This window comes from Rhinolophus sinicus, linkage group LG05 (genome assembly GCF_036562045.2).
Source record: "Rhinolophus sinicus isolate RSC01 linkage group LG05, ASM3656204v1, whole genome shotgun sequence".
NCBI lineage: Eukaryota > Metazoa > Chordata > Mammalia > Chiroptera > Rhinolophidae > Rhinolophus > Rhinolophus sinicus.
This window is the reverse complement of record NC_133755.1, coordinates 95,349,082-95,366,154: the sequence shown is the minus strand read 5'-3', so window position 1 is coordinate 95,366,154 and position 17,073 is coordinate 95,349,082. Positions and strand designations below refer to the sequence as shown.

Sequence of the window (17,073 nt, the reverse complement as noted above, 5' to 3'; positions counted from 1 at the left end):
AACTTAATTTAAAAATTCATGTGTGTTTGTATTAAAGTAATTTATTCAGAGTTAAAAAGACAACTAGTATTAAAAGGCTTACAACAAAAAACCGGCAGTCCTTTGTCCTCCACTTGCTTTTGTCCTGCTTTCCCGTGTTACCTATATCTTTTGTTTTTACCTCCATGTTTAGATTTGCAGTTGACCCTTGAACAACAGGGGCTAGAGCTGCACAGGTCCACTTACATGTGGAGTTTTTTCAACAAATACACAGTCGGATGCAGAGGACCAACTGTGTGCATTCTTCTGTGCCATTTTATATGAGGGACTTGAACATCCGTGGGTTTTGGTATCTGTCGGGGACCCCAGAATGAATACCCCCACTGCCCCCACTGTGGATACTCAGGGACGACTGTAGTTAAGTTTTGGGGGGAGTCAAAAGTTATACATGGATTTTCGACTGAATGGGGGTTGGTGTCCCTAATCTCCATGTTGTTCAAGGGTCAACTGTACCTGTGTATACTATTTGTTCTAATACTATCCATTTTGAACATTTGCTAGCCTGGTAATTTAATGTTTTGACTGATTCATAACCCTTTCCCCCCTCGTCCCATGTTACTAATATAACTATATCTCAATATCAATTTTCCCTAAAGTCCTCTAATGTTCTCATTTGATTCAGACTGGTTTCTCTCCAGACCACTGGTGTCCTTTTTACTTCTTTTTGTCACTATCCTGGAATTTCCTTTCATCTGCTGTGTTAAATCCGTATCCTGAATCCTGTGTTTATTTATCCCTTGTTATTAAATCACATCTCATAGGCATCTCCTGAAAAACGTGCGTGGGAGATGAATTATTTGAAAGTTTGGATGTTTGAAAATGTCTTTATTCTACTCTCGTGTTTGATTGATGGTCTGTCTAGGTTTGTAATTATTTTCATTTGGGAGTTTGTAAGCAAATTTATAACACTGATCTATTTTTTATTGTAGCTTTTTATTCTAGCTTCCAGTGTTTCTGTTCAGAAATCTGATGCCATTCTCATTCAGTATCTTTCTGAAAGTTTCAGGAATCTCTTCTGTGTTTTTGTGTTGATGTACCTTGGTTTGTGGGTAGTTCCTCCATTGAACTGGAGCTTTGTGGGCCTTTTTCATGTCCTCGTAGCTCTGAAAAATTGTCTTGTATTATTTCTTTGATAATTTTCTCCCTGCCATTTTTCTGTGGTTTATTTTTCTAAAACTCCTAGTTATCAAATAAGGACGGACCTCCTTAAATGATACTCTGATGTTCTTATCTGTTCTATAATCCATCTTTGAGTGTTCTGTTTTCTTGGAGAGTTGTCAACCTTACCTGTCTATTTAAGTACTTCAAAATTCATATATCATATTTTTAATTTCCAAGAGTCCATTTTTGTTTTCTAATTTTCCTGTTGTATGTCATGCTACTTTGTTTCATTAATACACAATCTCTTCTTATTTTTCTGAGGATATTAATTTTTTTGAAGTTTTCTTTTACATCCTATATTGTCAGTTTCCTCTGTGTGCCTTTTGTCTTTAGTCTTACCATTCAGAATATGGGTTTTTGTTTCAGTAAGACATCTTACCCCTTGCCTCATTTCCTAGTTCATTTTCTGTAGACAATAAACTGTGCTTCTCTTGACAGAATGGGAGACGGGTAGTTGCAAATTCTCAAGTAGTCCCTGTCTTTTTAGCTTCTTATCTTACCCTTGGCTTGTGTTGAATACAGTATAGATTCCTCTTTCTTGAATTCTATGGGGGGAAGCACGTTTGACCTTGCTCCTTTCTGCTAAGTCATGTACTATTGCACCATCTATTTTCCACCATTTCATTTATCATGAGGCTGTGATTGAAAGTTTAGGTGATCCCTGGTGTCAATAGAGAAGGAGTTATAGCATTACTCTGTTGCTCAAGTCAAAAGTAAAATTGCATTTTGAAATACATCTTTACAGAGTGTTTCTGTAACTATGAAAACTTTATTTTATGTAACTAAAAATAAAGATCAGAGAATTGATGTTATCTTTAGTTTTCTCCCAAGACTTGAGTGAAAAGTTTGCTTTTCCAGAATATATTTGTTATTTTCTCTGTTGTCTTTTCAAGTAACTTTAAACACCAAATTTCTTTCTTTCTTTGAAAATTAAGGTATAATTGACATATAACATTTTATTAGTTTTAGGTGTACAACATATGATTGGATATATGTATACATTGTGAAATGATTATAGGAATAAGTTTTCATTTGGGAGTTTGTAAGCAAATTTCAGTTGGGAGTTTGCATCCATCATCACATATGGTTACAGATCTTTTTTATGTGTGAGGAGAACTTTTAAGATCTAGTCTCTTAGCAACTTTCAAATACATAATATAATATTATTAACTGCAGAATTTCTAATTAATGCTTTTGATGTTAACTTAATTCTTTTTTTGTGAATCACTAAATTTACCGGTAAAATGGTTTAATGTTAGTAGTTATGTAACATAACAAAGTTGAATAGTTTATAAAAATATTTTTATTTTCTCTTCTCGTTTTATTAATCTGTTTTTTTCTTATTAGCTCATTAATGAAATAGAAGAAATGGGTGGAATGGCCAAAGCTGTAGCAGAGGGAATACCTAAACTTCGAATTGAAGAATGTGCTGCCCGAAGACAAGCTAGAATAGATTCTGGTAAGATAAAGTAGAAAAGTTTATGTGTGAAATTCAGTTTTTAAAAAGAAATACAAATTTCTGTTTTAAGATAACGTACATAGTTCATAAAGCAAAAATGATGGAAAAATGAAACTTGGGAAAAATGTTTCTCATCTAAATCTATCTGTCTGTCTATCTGTTATCTATCTCTGTGTTTGAATTCTTGCATGCATGGATGCACGTGGGCAAGCATGTGTACAAAGTATAGAAAGTATGTGTGGAGGTATGCCTATTATGTATATAGTATACATGTGTGGGTGGGTAGCTTCAACATTTTGAAGATGACATCGTCAATTGGTCATTGTGCTCTGAATTGGAGTATTCATTCATTCATTCATGCATTCATTAATTCATTCAATCAGTCAATACTTTTTAGTCTTAAGTATTTGAGACACTGCTATGTGTGGGCATACAATTGTAAACAGGAATAGACCTAGTTTCTGCACACATAGAGCTTACATTTTTAGTAAGAAAGAGAGAGAAATTGAACAACTAAACAAGTAAATAAAAATTATAGATTGTGATAAGGTTTATGAAGGAAATGAGAAGGGATACAATCTGGGGTAGGAGTGGTAGGATGTTTTTAGATAGAATAACAATCTGGTAGTTTGAGGCAAAATATGTTCTTTATCATGTTAAAGAAATGTCTATAATTCTGGTTTGTCATTTACAGATTGAAAAATATATTTTGCTTAAAAGCGATTGGCTATAAGAGAATTCAAGAAAATACTAGAAAACCTGTTGGGTGTTGGGTATTAATCCTCTACCGTATAAATCTTAGATGGTAACTGCTATTAGTGTTTTGATTTTGTAAAACTGTTAGAAGAGGGTTTATCAGAAACTCTGGGAAAGTATATCATTCAGGAGAATAATAAAAATCTGCCCTTATAGAGATTCTGATATATACCTGTTCTTTTCCCTCCTACCCCCATCCCAGATTGGGATTTGCTGGTCTATATTGAAGTTTCATTAAGAGTTAAGAATACTACTTCAAAATATTAAACTTGTAAGGAAAATACATGATGATCAGATTATTACTATTGGCAATTATTTCTGAGTTGAATCTATATACTATTTTCCTCTGGGAAATTAACAGGTTCTGAAGTAATTGTTGGAGTAAATAAGTACCAGTTGGAACAAGAAGAACCTGTGGATGTTATGACGATTGATAATACTTTAGTGCGTAAGAAGCAGATTGAAAAACTTGAGAAGGTAATAGTGGCTATCATGTTCTGGGTGCTTTCTATATTCTGGGCGCTGGCTAAGCCCTTGCATTATCCTGCTTCATCCTTTCAACAACCTCATGAGGTGGGTACTATTTCCCAGCAGTTTAAAGATGAGGAAAATAAAGATAAGGGAAGTTGAGAAACTTAAATAAATAACTGAGCAGCCAAGACTCAAATCTAAGTCTGTTGACACCAAAAACTCATGTTTTAAATTACAATTTCTGTATCTGGGAAACTTATATGTTATTAAAAACTGCACCATAATAATACCTCCCATAATTTACAGATTAGAACTAAGGCTTAGATGGTTATGTAACTCACTCAAAGTTAAAAACAAAATAAAGTTCAAAGTCAGTATTTGAACCCAGGGCTTTGCACTGTAATTTATTTCCATTAGAGAATGGTTTTGCTTTGTTTAGTCTTGATTTTTTTTTTTTTACATTCCAAATGAGCAGGAATTATTTTGTGGACCTGCAGTTCTCATGTAGAGTAGATTGTTGGGGGTGGACGTAGTAGGCCTGGCCAGGGTCCACCCCCACAGTCCAATAATAGAATTGGGTTTTTCCTTGCCCTTAATATAAATTTTCTGGCCCACCTCTCCTTATAGATACTATATCATTTTAGTGACATTTTGAACAGTATAATATTTTAGACTCTTTTACAGGTGGTAAAAACTTACAAAAAATTGGATTTTAGGTAACTTTGTTTGGATAGACAGAGCAGAATAGAGCTAGGACCTGAGAGAAAATGTTTTTGACCATGCTTTTCCCTGTCTTTCTCTATTGCAGTATTTCTCATTCTCTCTCTCTCTCTCTCTCTCTCTCTCTCTCTGGATTATTTTTAACTACAAAGAATAACAATGTACATACATATTAGCAATATATTGTTAATTAACTAAGTGAATCTTAAAATGTAACTAAAATATTCTCTAAGTTGTAATTATTTTTTTCTTCCTTGTCACTATTAATCTTTAGTGTGCCTTTGAAATTCCTCATATAAAAGAGCCACTTATTTTCAGTGTGTTGCTACATTAGAAAAACCTAAGTAGCATGTGCTTCTTGGTGAGCACTATTTTTTGTTATTGCTCTGATTGTTTCTGATTTATCAGGGTTATACAGAATTTAGTATTATTTTTGCAAGTCCTTAAATGTTTATGGAATGAGTAAATGAATAAAGGAATATCAGACCTAGGATATATGTTATGCTCTTCTTTTTTTTCCTTCTTTTGTTTTTGAGGTTAGGATTATGGAACAATTACCATATGATGTATATCAGGGTCTAATTTCCTAATCTCTGTTTTATTCTCTATTCCCTTAAATTGTCCCTTTTCTTGACCTTTTGTATAAGGTCAAATGTAGCAGGGATCAAGCTTTGGCTGAACGGTGTCTCGCTGCGCTGACTGAATGTGCGGCCAGTGGAGATGGGAACATTCTGGCTCTTGCAGTGGATGCAGCTCGTGCAAGGTGAGGGTATATAAGTTTAGAGATTTCCAAACAGTAGTAATTGACCAGTTTAGCTTTTCAGAGTGGACTAATATAAAAGGTTGATCCTTTAAATCATGGGAGCCTAAAAGAAAATATTAGAAACCAAAATAAAGTTAATTCTTCTTTTTCTTAAACATCTATGGGTTTAAAACATTCATATATCTTGAATGGAGTATACTGATACTTGTGTACTTCCCTGTGGCTCAGGACATTTGACATTATTGTAACAAATCCACGTTGCTGATTTGCAAGTTGAAGTTTGGTGTACTTTCAAATATAGGGAGACATCAGTATGTTGGAAAGCAAACTTGTCCTTTGTCCAGAACTAGACTTATATGTCAAGGCTATTCACTATACAGACATCTTTGAAAAGACAGTCCAGAATAAAGGGCAGGCACTGCTTTGCCATGCAGGGCATGCAGAAAAGCGAGTGACCCACAGAAACTTTTCTCCCAGCGTGTAATAATGTTACTAAATAAATTATTTTCGCTTTTATTACTTATTGCTTAAGATAATGAACTTTTTAAACATGTTTCAAGTGTTTAAGAGGTAGAGTGAATAGTATGTGGGTTGGTTACTTGTTTCAGTTTTAATTTTTAAAGAGAAGGACCTGCTTCAAATCCTCCAATTAAAAGGAGTCCTCCCATTCCTTTTAAATTAAAGCCTAGTCTTACAATGGCCCGCACGACTGTGCTGCCTGTGACTCTGGCCTGCCTCTGGCCTACTTCCTTCACTATGCTGTGTCCCCAGTGTCCTTTCTAGCTTTAGAATACAAAACATGTCTTGCTACCTTTTGAGCCTTTGCATTTAGTGTTTCCATTTCCAAATACTCTTCCCCTTTATGTTCTCCTTCTCATCACTTAAGTCTTAATTCAAAAGTCATATTTTTTGTGTCTTTAAAACAGCTTTCACAGCCACCCCATTCTCGTTTGCCTGTTTTAGTGTCTTCGTAGTACTTATTACCATATGAAATTATCTTACTAATTTATTTGTTTGCTTGTGTATTGTTTGTATTCCCTGACTAGGGATAAGTTCTATTGATAAGTTCTTATGATAAGTTCTGTAAGAGCAGGTACTTTTTTTTTCTTTTCTATCTTATGTATTGATGTATCTGTATCATTTACCAGTACTTGGCCCATATTTGGTACTCAGTACATGGTAAATGAATTAATAAACAAATGGATGGAATATGCTAAAAGATTTGCTTTTTGTCAAAAAGTATCAGTAGGAATCTTGCTCTTTACCTATTTATATTGTTGTGGTGAATTATTCAGTAACCTCTAGATATGCTTATCTATTTATAGTTCTTAGCACAGTCATTTTTTCGTTGACAAATGTTGAAAAGAGATTACTATGTATAAAGGCATCCAGAATCACTTTTTATAAGTATTCTGAGGAAAGATGTTTTCATGAATGCAGTAAAAAATATTCTTATTTAGATTTTTTACGGCCTAATTTTTACTTAGGTAATAAAATATCGAATTGTATTGAATATTAAGAAAACTCGAGTTGAATGTTAAGGTAAATAAGTAGTTTTGTCTCAAATAATGATGTTAATAGAACTTCCATGTAATATTTTAGATGTACAGTTGGAGAAATCACAGATGCCATGAAAAAGGTATTTGGTGAACATAAAGCTAATGATCGAATGGTGAGTGGTGCCTATCGCCAGGAATTTGGAGAAAGTAACGAGATATCATTTGCTATCAAGAGGTAATATGTGAGATTTCTTGAACCAGAATGTCATCTCTTCTTTTAACACAATCCCCATGAATCTACTGCACCCTTAATTTTTCATATACCTCTTGGAAAATGTTTGAATTGACTTTCCTGTTAGCCTATAGTTTTACTGAAATAATATTTTGAACTTTACCATAGTTCCCTTTAGGAGTTTCTCATTTCAAACAAATGTTTCTTTACCTAACATTGATATTGCTTCGTCTCCTCCAGGTACTTAAATTTCATTCTCCTTACTAGAATACACTTTCATATTTTCTTAAGTTTATTTATGTTGTTTAATTTCCCAAACAATTATAAAATCTTAATTTTCCTATATGAAAGTAAATATGTGGTTGCCATCTATATGCACAAATTGAAATCAGTCTTCACTGACCTGACAGTAATAACACTGTCAAACATTATTTGGAAATATAAATTAATGTAAATTGGTAATACTTCTCAAGTATAAGAAACAGCTTCCTATTGGTTTTCTGAAACTTTGTAAGAAATTTCCCACTAATTTCATGTGCACTATAAATTTATGTATTTAAATAAGCAAGTATTTTGATCATACTTCATTATAAAACACCCCTGCAGTCTGCTTGGGGGAGTTCACACTTATGAAGGGTGGGTGAGAGATAGGGATAGTTTAAAATAGCTAGTGAGTCACATATATGTATGTATAAATAACTCTGAAAGGTCCTTTTCCATTTATATTTAAATATTTCTGCATATTATACTCTGGAGACTGGCCTGAGAAGGTGAAAACTTGTCATTTTCTCGTCTTTCTTCACTGTGATGCTCTCAGTGTTATGGGCTTACAGACCATGTCATCTTTCAAACTTTCCTCTAAGAGGGAATGGTAAACATATTCAGGCTTTAATGGAGTGCTCAATGTACAACAGAGATGTTAACAAAATTTGAGTAAACAGATTATGTCTTTTTAAATAAACTTGAAAGATTTGCTGTGACTAAATCATAGTTTTTATATCTTACCTTTGGAAAATTAATATATAACTGTTGTTATATTTAAAATGTTTTTTAGGGTTCATAAATTTATGGAACGTGAAGGTCGCAGACCTCGTCTTCTTGTGGCAAAAATGGGGCAAGATGGACATGACAGAGGAGCAAAAGTTATTGCTACAGGATTTGCTGATCTTGGTTTTGATGTGGACATAGGACCTCTTTTTCAGGTACTGAGAAATGTTGGGGGAATTTCAAAAAGTATGTCATAAAATCACTTACATTTAGAAAAAAATCATAAAAAGATAATAGATCATGATGGTGTTTTAAAGTTGAAATGAAGAATTGGAATTCAACAAATTCCCTAATTTATTTTTGAATGCTTATCATCTAATTAATTAAGACAGAAATAAGAATAAACTAAAACTCATGTTAATTTACTTGTTTTTGTAAACATCATTATCAGTTTGTAAAAATCATTGTCAGTTCCAAACTAAAACTTTTATGAGGCTTCTGAAACTGTGAAGATTACTTTCGAAGAGCTTACTGTACTACTTATTAAGATTTAACTAATCTTTTGTGGGAAAGATAGCCCACATTGGATTGTTGGAAAGAGTTTTGAAAGAGAAATGAAGCATCAGAGTGAGCTTGATTCATAATTATATTTTCTCTTATTTTACTCTCTAGTAGTATTTTATTTAATCACAGAATATTAGACCTAGCAGGACTATAATTTATTGGAAGTAAATGAAACTGAAATTCTCTGTAGAGTGATGAGACATTAAGCATTCACTACAAAAAAATCTTTGACTGAGGTGTACATAGTAATAATTTTTATATAAATATGTAATGGATAATATACTTATTGATCATCTACCAGATGCTAGATTCTGAGTTGAGAAAGGTATGATTTTTGTGTTCAAGGAGGTTACAGGCTCCTGACAAAGATTTACTTATCAGTAATCACAACACAGTGATTATTACTGTAATTAAAGTTGGGACAAGGAACTCGTCCAAGTATCCTAGGAACTTATGTTTGAGCTGTGCCTTTCGGAAGCCTGGAGAACAAAGCAGGGAAGGGCATGTGAAGAAGAAGGGTTGGCTTAAGCAGAGGTGCAGAGGTACAGAGCCATGGAAGGCATGATGCCTTCAGGTAAAATTAGAGTACAGTGCTTGGGACGATGTGTAGGTTATGATGAAGAGCATGGATGCCATTCTAAGGAGTTTGAACTTTATCCCAGACGAGTTTGGGTATAGTGACACAATCAAATTTGTACTTTAGGAAGCTCACTTTCTAGTACAATCACTTTCTGAAGTGGATTGAGGGGAGCTGTGACTAGATGCAAGGAGGCCAGTTAAGATATTCAGTAATCTGAGTGTGAAACAACAAAGACCTTAACAAGGTAGTATCAGGGTCTTAGCAGAAACAAAAAGTCAGCTGGGATTTTGAAGAAAATTTAATGAAGGGGCTGTTTACAGATATGCAGGCAGGAGATACGCAGCTTGTGGAACATTCGAATGAAGATGGCAATGTAAGTTGGCTGTATACGTCCGGAGCATAGCAGAGAGGTCTCAATTATAGACAAGATTTTGAGACTCATCATTATATGCATGTGACTTGAAACCATGGAAATGGATGTAATTTTCCATGCAGAGTATCTACAGCAAGATGAGAAAAGAACTTGAACATTAAAAGGGAATAGAGAAGGAAGCCGCAAAGGAGTGAAAGGAAATGGGATGAGCAGTGGGATAAAAACTAAGGGAGAACAGTTTGAAGGAGAGGGAAGTATTATTATTACATGCTGCAGAAAAGTCAGCTAAGATGAAAACTAAAACAGGAGTCATTGCATTTTTACCAGTAAGGAAGTAAACTTTCCTAAAGAGACCCAGCCTTTGTAGAATCTCCCATAAGAGTTTTCCCTTTTGGAGTTTTTAAATATTAACCTAGAGAGTCTAGAGGAAATTGTTGCTATAAAGAGCTCAAATTTCTGGAGGTATGTCCTTGAACTGTGTTGGTGGGTAAATTTATAAAAGTGTTTAGAGTTCTATGTTTTTAAGGTAGGTTTTATTAAGAATCTCAAATGTATTTTAGATTAAATAAATATACGTATTTAGATTTCTTCATTCTTTAAGTTGAATACTTTTCTATTTCCTTTATTTATGTTTTGCTACCATTTTACTTTAGTTTTTCTATTTTTTTGTTTGTTTTAAATAGTAATCAAATAAAATGCATTTCCAATATTTAGTAGTTAGCTTTTGGGAAATATTTTTTCATAAAATAAAAATAATTAAAAAAAAATTGTCGTTAGCCATTGGCACCTAAAAGAATTTTTCAAAGAACTGAAAGTTAATTTCCCCATTATATCCCATTTATAAAAATATAATTTACCTTTTAGTACCACCAGTTTTGTTAACATAATACTGTGTCATTAAAAGAAAAAACTTATCTGTGGCTGAAGGTGCAATCCTGCCATTCTCTGATGACTGATTTAATCAAAATTAGATTTGAAGATTTAGATTTTTCAATGTAAAATACAGTTTAATTTATATTAGCATGAAGCACGGAGCTAAATTATTTTAATGGAATTTTAATCTAATGTATTTTGGTAACGTGGATAATATGAATGACAAATCATGTTTAGCTCAATTTAAGTTTATCTTTAAGAAATCAATGGCGAGACTATGCACGTTTTCTTTAAATATTTTAATTTTGTGTGTTCATATTTTTCACAGATTTAGGGTTCATCTATATGTTGTGTGACTTAGAGAGATCTTGACTGTGGCCCCATTACTGAGAGTTTTGTTTCCACACTGAAATGAAGAGCCTCTTTTTTTTTTTTTTTTTATTAGTTTCAGGTGCACAAGACAAAGTAATACTTAAAATCTTGCCAAACTCAGAAAATTCACAGATTTTGATAATTTTTCTGTACTTATAAGAGTGCAGTGTTTTCTGAAGAAGCCTTATCCTTCCCAAATTTCTCAATTTGCATTTTATTCACAATGAGAAACTTAGACATCTTTTGTATGAATTCATTTAAATACATGTAACTTATTAAAGCAATGTCATAGACTCAGTGCAGAGAGTGGAAATGATTTTCCTGGGTAACTCAACTGATAGTATCCTAAACTGGTTAAATCCAGTTAATTAGTGAGAAACACACCCTCCTTGACACTGTCCCTTGTTTAAGCACTCACCTGGTTGCTGTAGCCCTTTAACTAATTTCTAGGGTTCTTACCACATTATTTTGGTCCACATGTTGCTATTAAGTCAGTGTCTCCTCGGAGAATTGAGTCCTGGAGCTTCCTACTCCACCATCTTGCTAACATCACTGTTTCCTGTCCTTTCTCCACTCTTTACCTAAGATTCACTTTTTCACATTGCACGTTGTGTTCAATCTTTGAGTTCTTCATAGATACCATAACACGCCTTGTATAGCACAAAAACTGAATAAATGTTAATAATGAAGACAGCATATGTATTTTTAAAAAATTATAATGAGACAGTGTACTTTGCCTATGTTCTCTGTGAAGATTCTTTTGTGGAATCATATTTTGGTGTAACTTAAACCAATTGATCAATTGTAGTGCTGGAAGCAAATTACAGCCCTGGTGTTTATTGCATCAATTGGATGAGTTGGTATATATGATTTGAAAATGACGAAATGTGAAGTTATAATTTATTTCAAGATTTTCTAATGAGGAAAATTTGGAATGTCGATTAAGTAGATAGCACTTTTCGAACAGTTTTTGGAATCAATGATGACTTTTCTCTGCTTTCTCATTGTTGAGACTCCCCTTGAAGTGGCCCAGCAGGCTGTGGACGCAGACGTGCACGCGGTGGGTGTGAGCACGCTCGCTGCTGGTCATAAAACTCTGGTTCCGGAGCTTATCAAACAGCTTCAGTCCCTCGGGCGGCCGGATATTCTTGTCATGTGTGGAGGGGTGATACCACCACAGGTATTTTTCCTCTCCTGTATTTTTCTAATACTATGATGGGAATCCCGAGTAACTAGCTTATATGTAGTTCCTTAAATGACTGTACACTTTTACTTAAGACAAATTTATTTTGTAGATTTTCAGCCAAATTATTTCCTGGTGATTTTACCAAGTAAATTCTACAAAATTGAAACGTGGGCAACTCTGTTTTCTATTCAAGTTATATTATAATTCATTGTATGTAGTTTAATATAAGAACTTCCAAAATTTCTATGAGAGAATTACCTCCTTGCAAGCTAGATAGAGATCTACTGTCTTCATATTCAATAAACAATGGTGGCAAAGGAACAGAATAAAAGTAATATAAAATCTCACAGCTATAATAGGGAAGAATGGTAAACACACTGTGCATATGTCAACCCCTAGCTAGAGATACAGCCCCTAGCTAGAGCACTCCTGTCCTGGTAGTCGGGTGAGTCCTTTGTTAGCTGGCCTGCAGCACTTGCTTCTGTTGTTTTACAGTAGCTGTCTTGTCCATTTCCTCCATGTTCCCATCCCTAAATGTGGCCCTAACTCAGCACTGTATCATTACATGGTCCTATTAAAACCCCTTTTTTATTAAAGCTAATTTGATTGGGGTATTGTCTTCTTAGAGCCAAAAATACCCTAAATTGGATATAAATGGAATTAGCCTGTCCTGAAAACTGTTGGTTGAATGGAGAAGAGGTGGATTCTTGAACAAAAATGTACGCCCTCTTAAGAAAGGAGAAATGGATGCTATGTAACAATCAGGGATGTCAATCAATTTACTAATGGGGTGGAGGCACCGTCCACATATTACCTTACCTATAAGTTAAAATAATTAGTTAAGACATAAATTGCCTGTCCATTTCCAATCCCATTTTTAATTAAACCAAGTTTTTTTTTTTTGAATGAAGGAAATATTGAGTTAGATGAGTTAACTGTATATGAGATTGCTCTAAGTAAATGATTTTTAGCTGCTATAAATCATTTATAGCAGGAATCTATCAGTGAAATGTGATCTTATGTCCAGGTCTTCAATTATTATTTCCTCCATTACAACTCAGAATATAAATAGTGACTACATACTACTTAGGAAATGAGAACATATGTATGCAGTTGTGAGATTGGTGATAATGTGGGGCTAGCAAACAAACTACTGTATACTTTCTGACACAGTACTTAAAGGTGACATAGTCAACACAAAACTGCTTTTGTTAACATAGTTGACTATTTTTTCATAAACATAGTTTACTATTTGGGAATACAAAGGCTTTAATTTTTTTATTGCTGTCTATCTGTGGACTACTTCTAACTGTATTGCCATTTTAGAGTCTGTAATATCTAAGTTCTTGGGCTTGATATTAAAATTTAAGAACCAAAATAATTAGGCAGCACAAAATAGTGGAATTGAAATATGAGTTGAGAAAAAAAAACACATGCCTATTGCATAAGTAAGCTGACATTTGTAAGAAATGCATTTCGCATAAGCTGTAGTAACCCTTTGACTGTTTGAGTTACTTAGAACATCTGTAGGTGTTTGGCATACATTTTCCCCATGAGTTTAAAGACTAAGGATCATTTTCTGTAATGATACACTTGAGAGTTAATATGGGAATCCTTTATAATTAAGCAGTTAACACCCATGCATTCTTCTCCTTATTTGTTTGCAGTAAATATGTAAAATGTTGTTATTCATTTGAAAGACACTTAGATTTTAAATTAGAAAGCACCAACAGATGGTAGTTAATCAAACAGATTTAGCCACTGCCGTTGTGGAGCTCACAGTTTCTGCAGCCCAATTCAATAAATATGGTTTGTCCTCACCATGAGCATCTTAGTAACAGCAATGGCTTCCAAGCATTTTGGGAAAGGTTAGCAGCCTCATAATGCCTACTTCTGTAGGAAGCATCATGAAGCGGGCAATGTAATATGCCTGGCCCAGCTCAGTGGACGACATTTTACAATAATAATTTTTTATTTAGATATGATTTCAAACTTATAGATAAGGTACAAAATTAAAGTAGTACAAAGAACACCTGTATACAGTTTGCTCCGATTCACTTGTTTCTAACATTTTATCCCCTCATTAAAATACATTTTACAAGGCTGTGTAAGGCTTAGGGGAGTCAAGAACGCTTTGCCCAGTTGTAACATTCTGCAGCCCTCTCTCAGTTGAGTCTTTCATTCCAAATCCATAACTCGGGTGTCAGAACAAATGGTACACAACATCATTAGGAAAGATGAAAAAAGATAACCTATCAAGCTGTCCTTATGAACTTTTAAACCTCTAGCACCTGCCCAAGAACAATGACGTGTTTTGAGTGCCTTTATGTGTCAAGTGCTGAGAATATAAAGATAATTAGACATAGTCCCTGTCCTTAGAACTGCATAGACTAGAAGGAGAAAAGTTCAATAAGAAGTGTTAAGTGCCACTGCAGCATTATAGTATTACAAGAATATCACAAGGAAATAATAAAGACAGAAAACAAATAGTTGGGAGAGAATTAGCATGACCATGTAATTTATCATCCAAATGTGATCACTTTTGAGAATGAAAATGGATGCTATTAAAAACGGTGCTGCAAAAACCAAACAGTCTGATTGAAAAAATGGGTAGAAGATCAGAATGGACATTTTCCCAAAGAATACATATAGATGGCAAAAGGCACATCAAAAGGTGCCCACATCACTAGTTATAGGAAAAATGCACATCAAAAGCACAAGTGAGGTATTACCTCACACCTGTTAGAAGAGCTATTATCAAAAAAGACAAGAAAGAAGTGTTAACAAGGATGTAGAAAGAAGGGAACCTTTGTACACTGCTGGTGAGAATGTAAATCGGTACAGACACTATGGAAAACAATATGAAGTTTCCTCAAAAACTTAAAAATAGAACCGCCATATGACCCAGTAATTCCACTTCTGGGCACTTATCTGAAAGGAACAAAAACATGCACCTCCATGTTCATTGCAGCCTTATTTACAATAACCAAGACATGGAAACAACCTAAGTGTCCATAGATGGATGAATAGGTAAAGAATGTGTGTGTGTGTGTGTGTGTGTGTGTGTGTGTGTGTACACAATGGAATATTATTATATATAAAAAGAATGAAATCTTGCTATTTGCAACAACATGGATGATGGACCTTGAGGGTGTTATGCTAAGTGAAGTAAGTCAGACAGAGAAAGACAAATACCATATGATCACACTTACATGGGAAGAGCAGATTGGTGGTTTCCAGAGGTAGAGGGTGGGCGAAAATGGGTGAAGGGAATCGAAGGTATAAACTTCCAGAATAAATAAGTCATAGAGATGTAATGTATGGCATGGTGACTGTAGCTAATAATATTTATTGAATATTTGAAGATTACTAAGAGAATAGATCTTAAAAGTTCTCAACACACACATACAATTTTGTAACTCTGTATGTACATACTGTGATCATTTTGCAGTATATACAAATATCAAATGATTATGTTATATACCTGAAACTAATATAATGTTATATGTCAGTTATATCTCAATAAAAATTAAAAAAAAGTCTCATAAGGGAAAAAAAAGGGTGCTGCATAAGCACAAACCAGAGTGTCCTGAAATATATAGACATCCTAGTGGTTGAGGATCAGGGCTTTAAAGCATCTCCTAAACTTGATATTACAGCTACAGATATTCTGATGTTAAAACAGCTTCAAGTTTAGTGCAATAGTTGTACCCTGGGAATATTTTCTTTGTGTTTCAAAAATTGTGTTTAAAATAAACTGCATCAACAACAGAGAATTAAAAATAAAAATAAAAATGAGCTGATCATCATTTATTAAAAAAATCTAATTTCACCATGAAGTCATATTCAAGTACCACCATTCACTAGCTGCAGACAAAATATCTTCAAGAAAATAAATAGCGTTGTAAACTCAAAGTTGTAATGTGATACTAAATTTAGCACGAGTAGTGACAATTTAGGTGGGAGAAAATTATGGTTTAGGGCTCAGAAGTTCTTAAGCAGTGGCTCATATAGCTCTCACCACTAACAACACTGAGGGAGCTGGAAAATGGTCAGAGTGTGTTTTGTTCTTTGAATGACTTGTAGTGTAAGGGTGGTGCCAATGGCTATTAGTCGCAGTCCTAATCAAGGAAGAATCTTCACCCCCAAATGCCAGTAGAGTACCTATTGAGAAAGTTTGGGGCATTGGGGACAAAGAAGAAAGAAAAGTGTGTATTGTCCTTTTGTTTTATTTCCTTGAAATTATAAATATTATTACTTCTATTAATTAAACAAATTCTTTCAACAGGATTACGAATTTCTGTTTGAAGTTGGTGTTTCCAACGTATTTGGTCCTGGGACTCGAATTCCAAAGGCTGCTGTTCAAGTGCTTGATGACATTGAGAAGTGTTTGGAAAAGAAACAACAATCTATGTAACGTCCTGTTTTTTGTTGTAGTTTTTTTCTAAAGTATTTTTTCAATGGTGATCAAAGAAGATCTTTTCAATGTAATTCAACACCTGATAGATGCTTTCCTAAAAGCTCTACGTTAAAATAAGAATGTTGTTATGCTGTAAGTGTGTTATATACAGTTTCACTTAAAGTAAATTATCCTTAAACACTCTCTACAATGCATGCTCAGTACTTTACCAGAAACTCTAGACAAAGGTATTCTTTTAAAAATGTCATAATATTTATTTGAAATATTATTTATAAATCTATTTAGTTTCTATTTTAATAACCAAATTGTACTTTAAAAAAATCTGCCTAGTCCCATTTTCAGTTTAACATTACATTGATTTGAGCACCAGAAAATAAAATCCACATATGAATAAAATAATAACATCTATCTTGGGAAAAAATAGTGGGAGAATTTTTATGTACGGAAATATATTGTGGTTGTGGTCCTCAGCCAATATTAGAATTACCTTGCTATGAGTATTAAATCAGACCCAACAGTTGTCATTTCTATTAATTAAATAAATTATTTCAACAGGATTATGCATTTCTGTATGAAGTTGGTATTTCCAATGTATTTGGTTGGAACAACAGGGAAATG

The 17,073-nt window shown here is 33.8% G+C and overlaps 1 protein-coding gene across 5 annotated transcripts in view; it reads left to right on the top strand.

Annotated features, from left to right (window-relative positions):
- Positions 1–17,012, top strand: part of MMUT (methylmalonyl-CoA mutase) — a 32,666-nt gene extending 15,654 nt beyond the window's left edge. For all 5 annotated transcript variants that reach the window (XM_019734705.2, XM_019734707.2, XM_019734706.2 and 2 more), the window contains 7 exons: positions 2,548–2,659; positions 3,777–3,892; positions 5,254–5,369; positions 6,972–7,103; positions 8,155–8,302; positions 11,862–12,029; positions 16,324–17,012. In XM_019734705.2, the coding sequence (XP_019590264.2) occupies positions 2,548–2,659; positions 3,777–3,892; positions 5,254–5,369; positions 6,972–7,103; positions 8,155–8,302; positions 11,862–12,029; positions 16,324–16,452 (921 nt within the window). In that variant the 3' untranslated portion in view covers positions 16,453–17,012. The remainder of the gene's footprint in view (positions 1–2,547; positions 2,660–3,776; positions 3,893–5,253; positions 5,370–6,971; positions 7,104–8,154; positions 8,303–11,861; positions 12,030–16,323) is intronic.
- Positions 17,013–17,073: the final 61 nt, after the last annotated feature.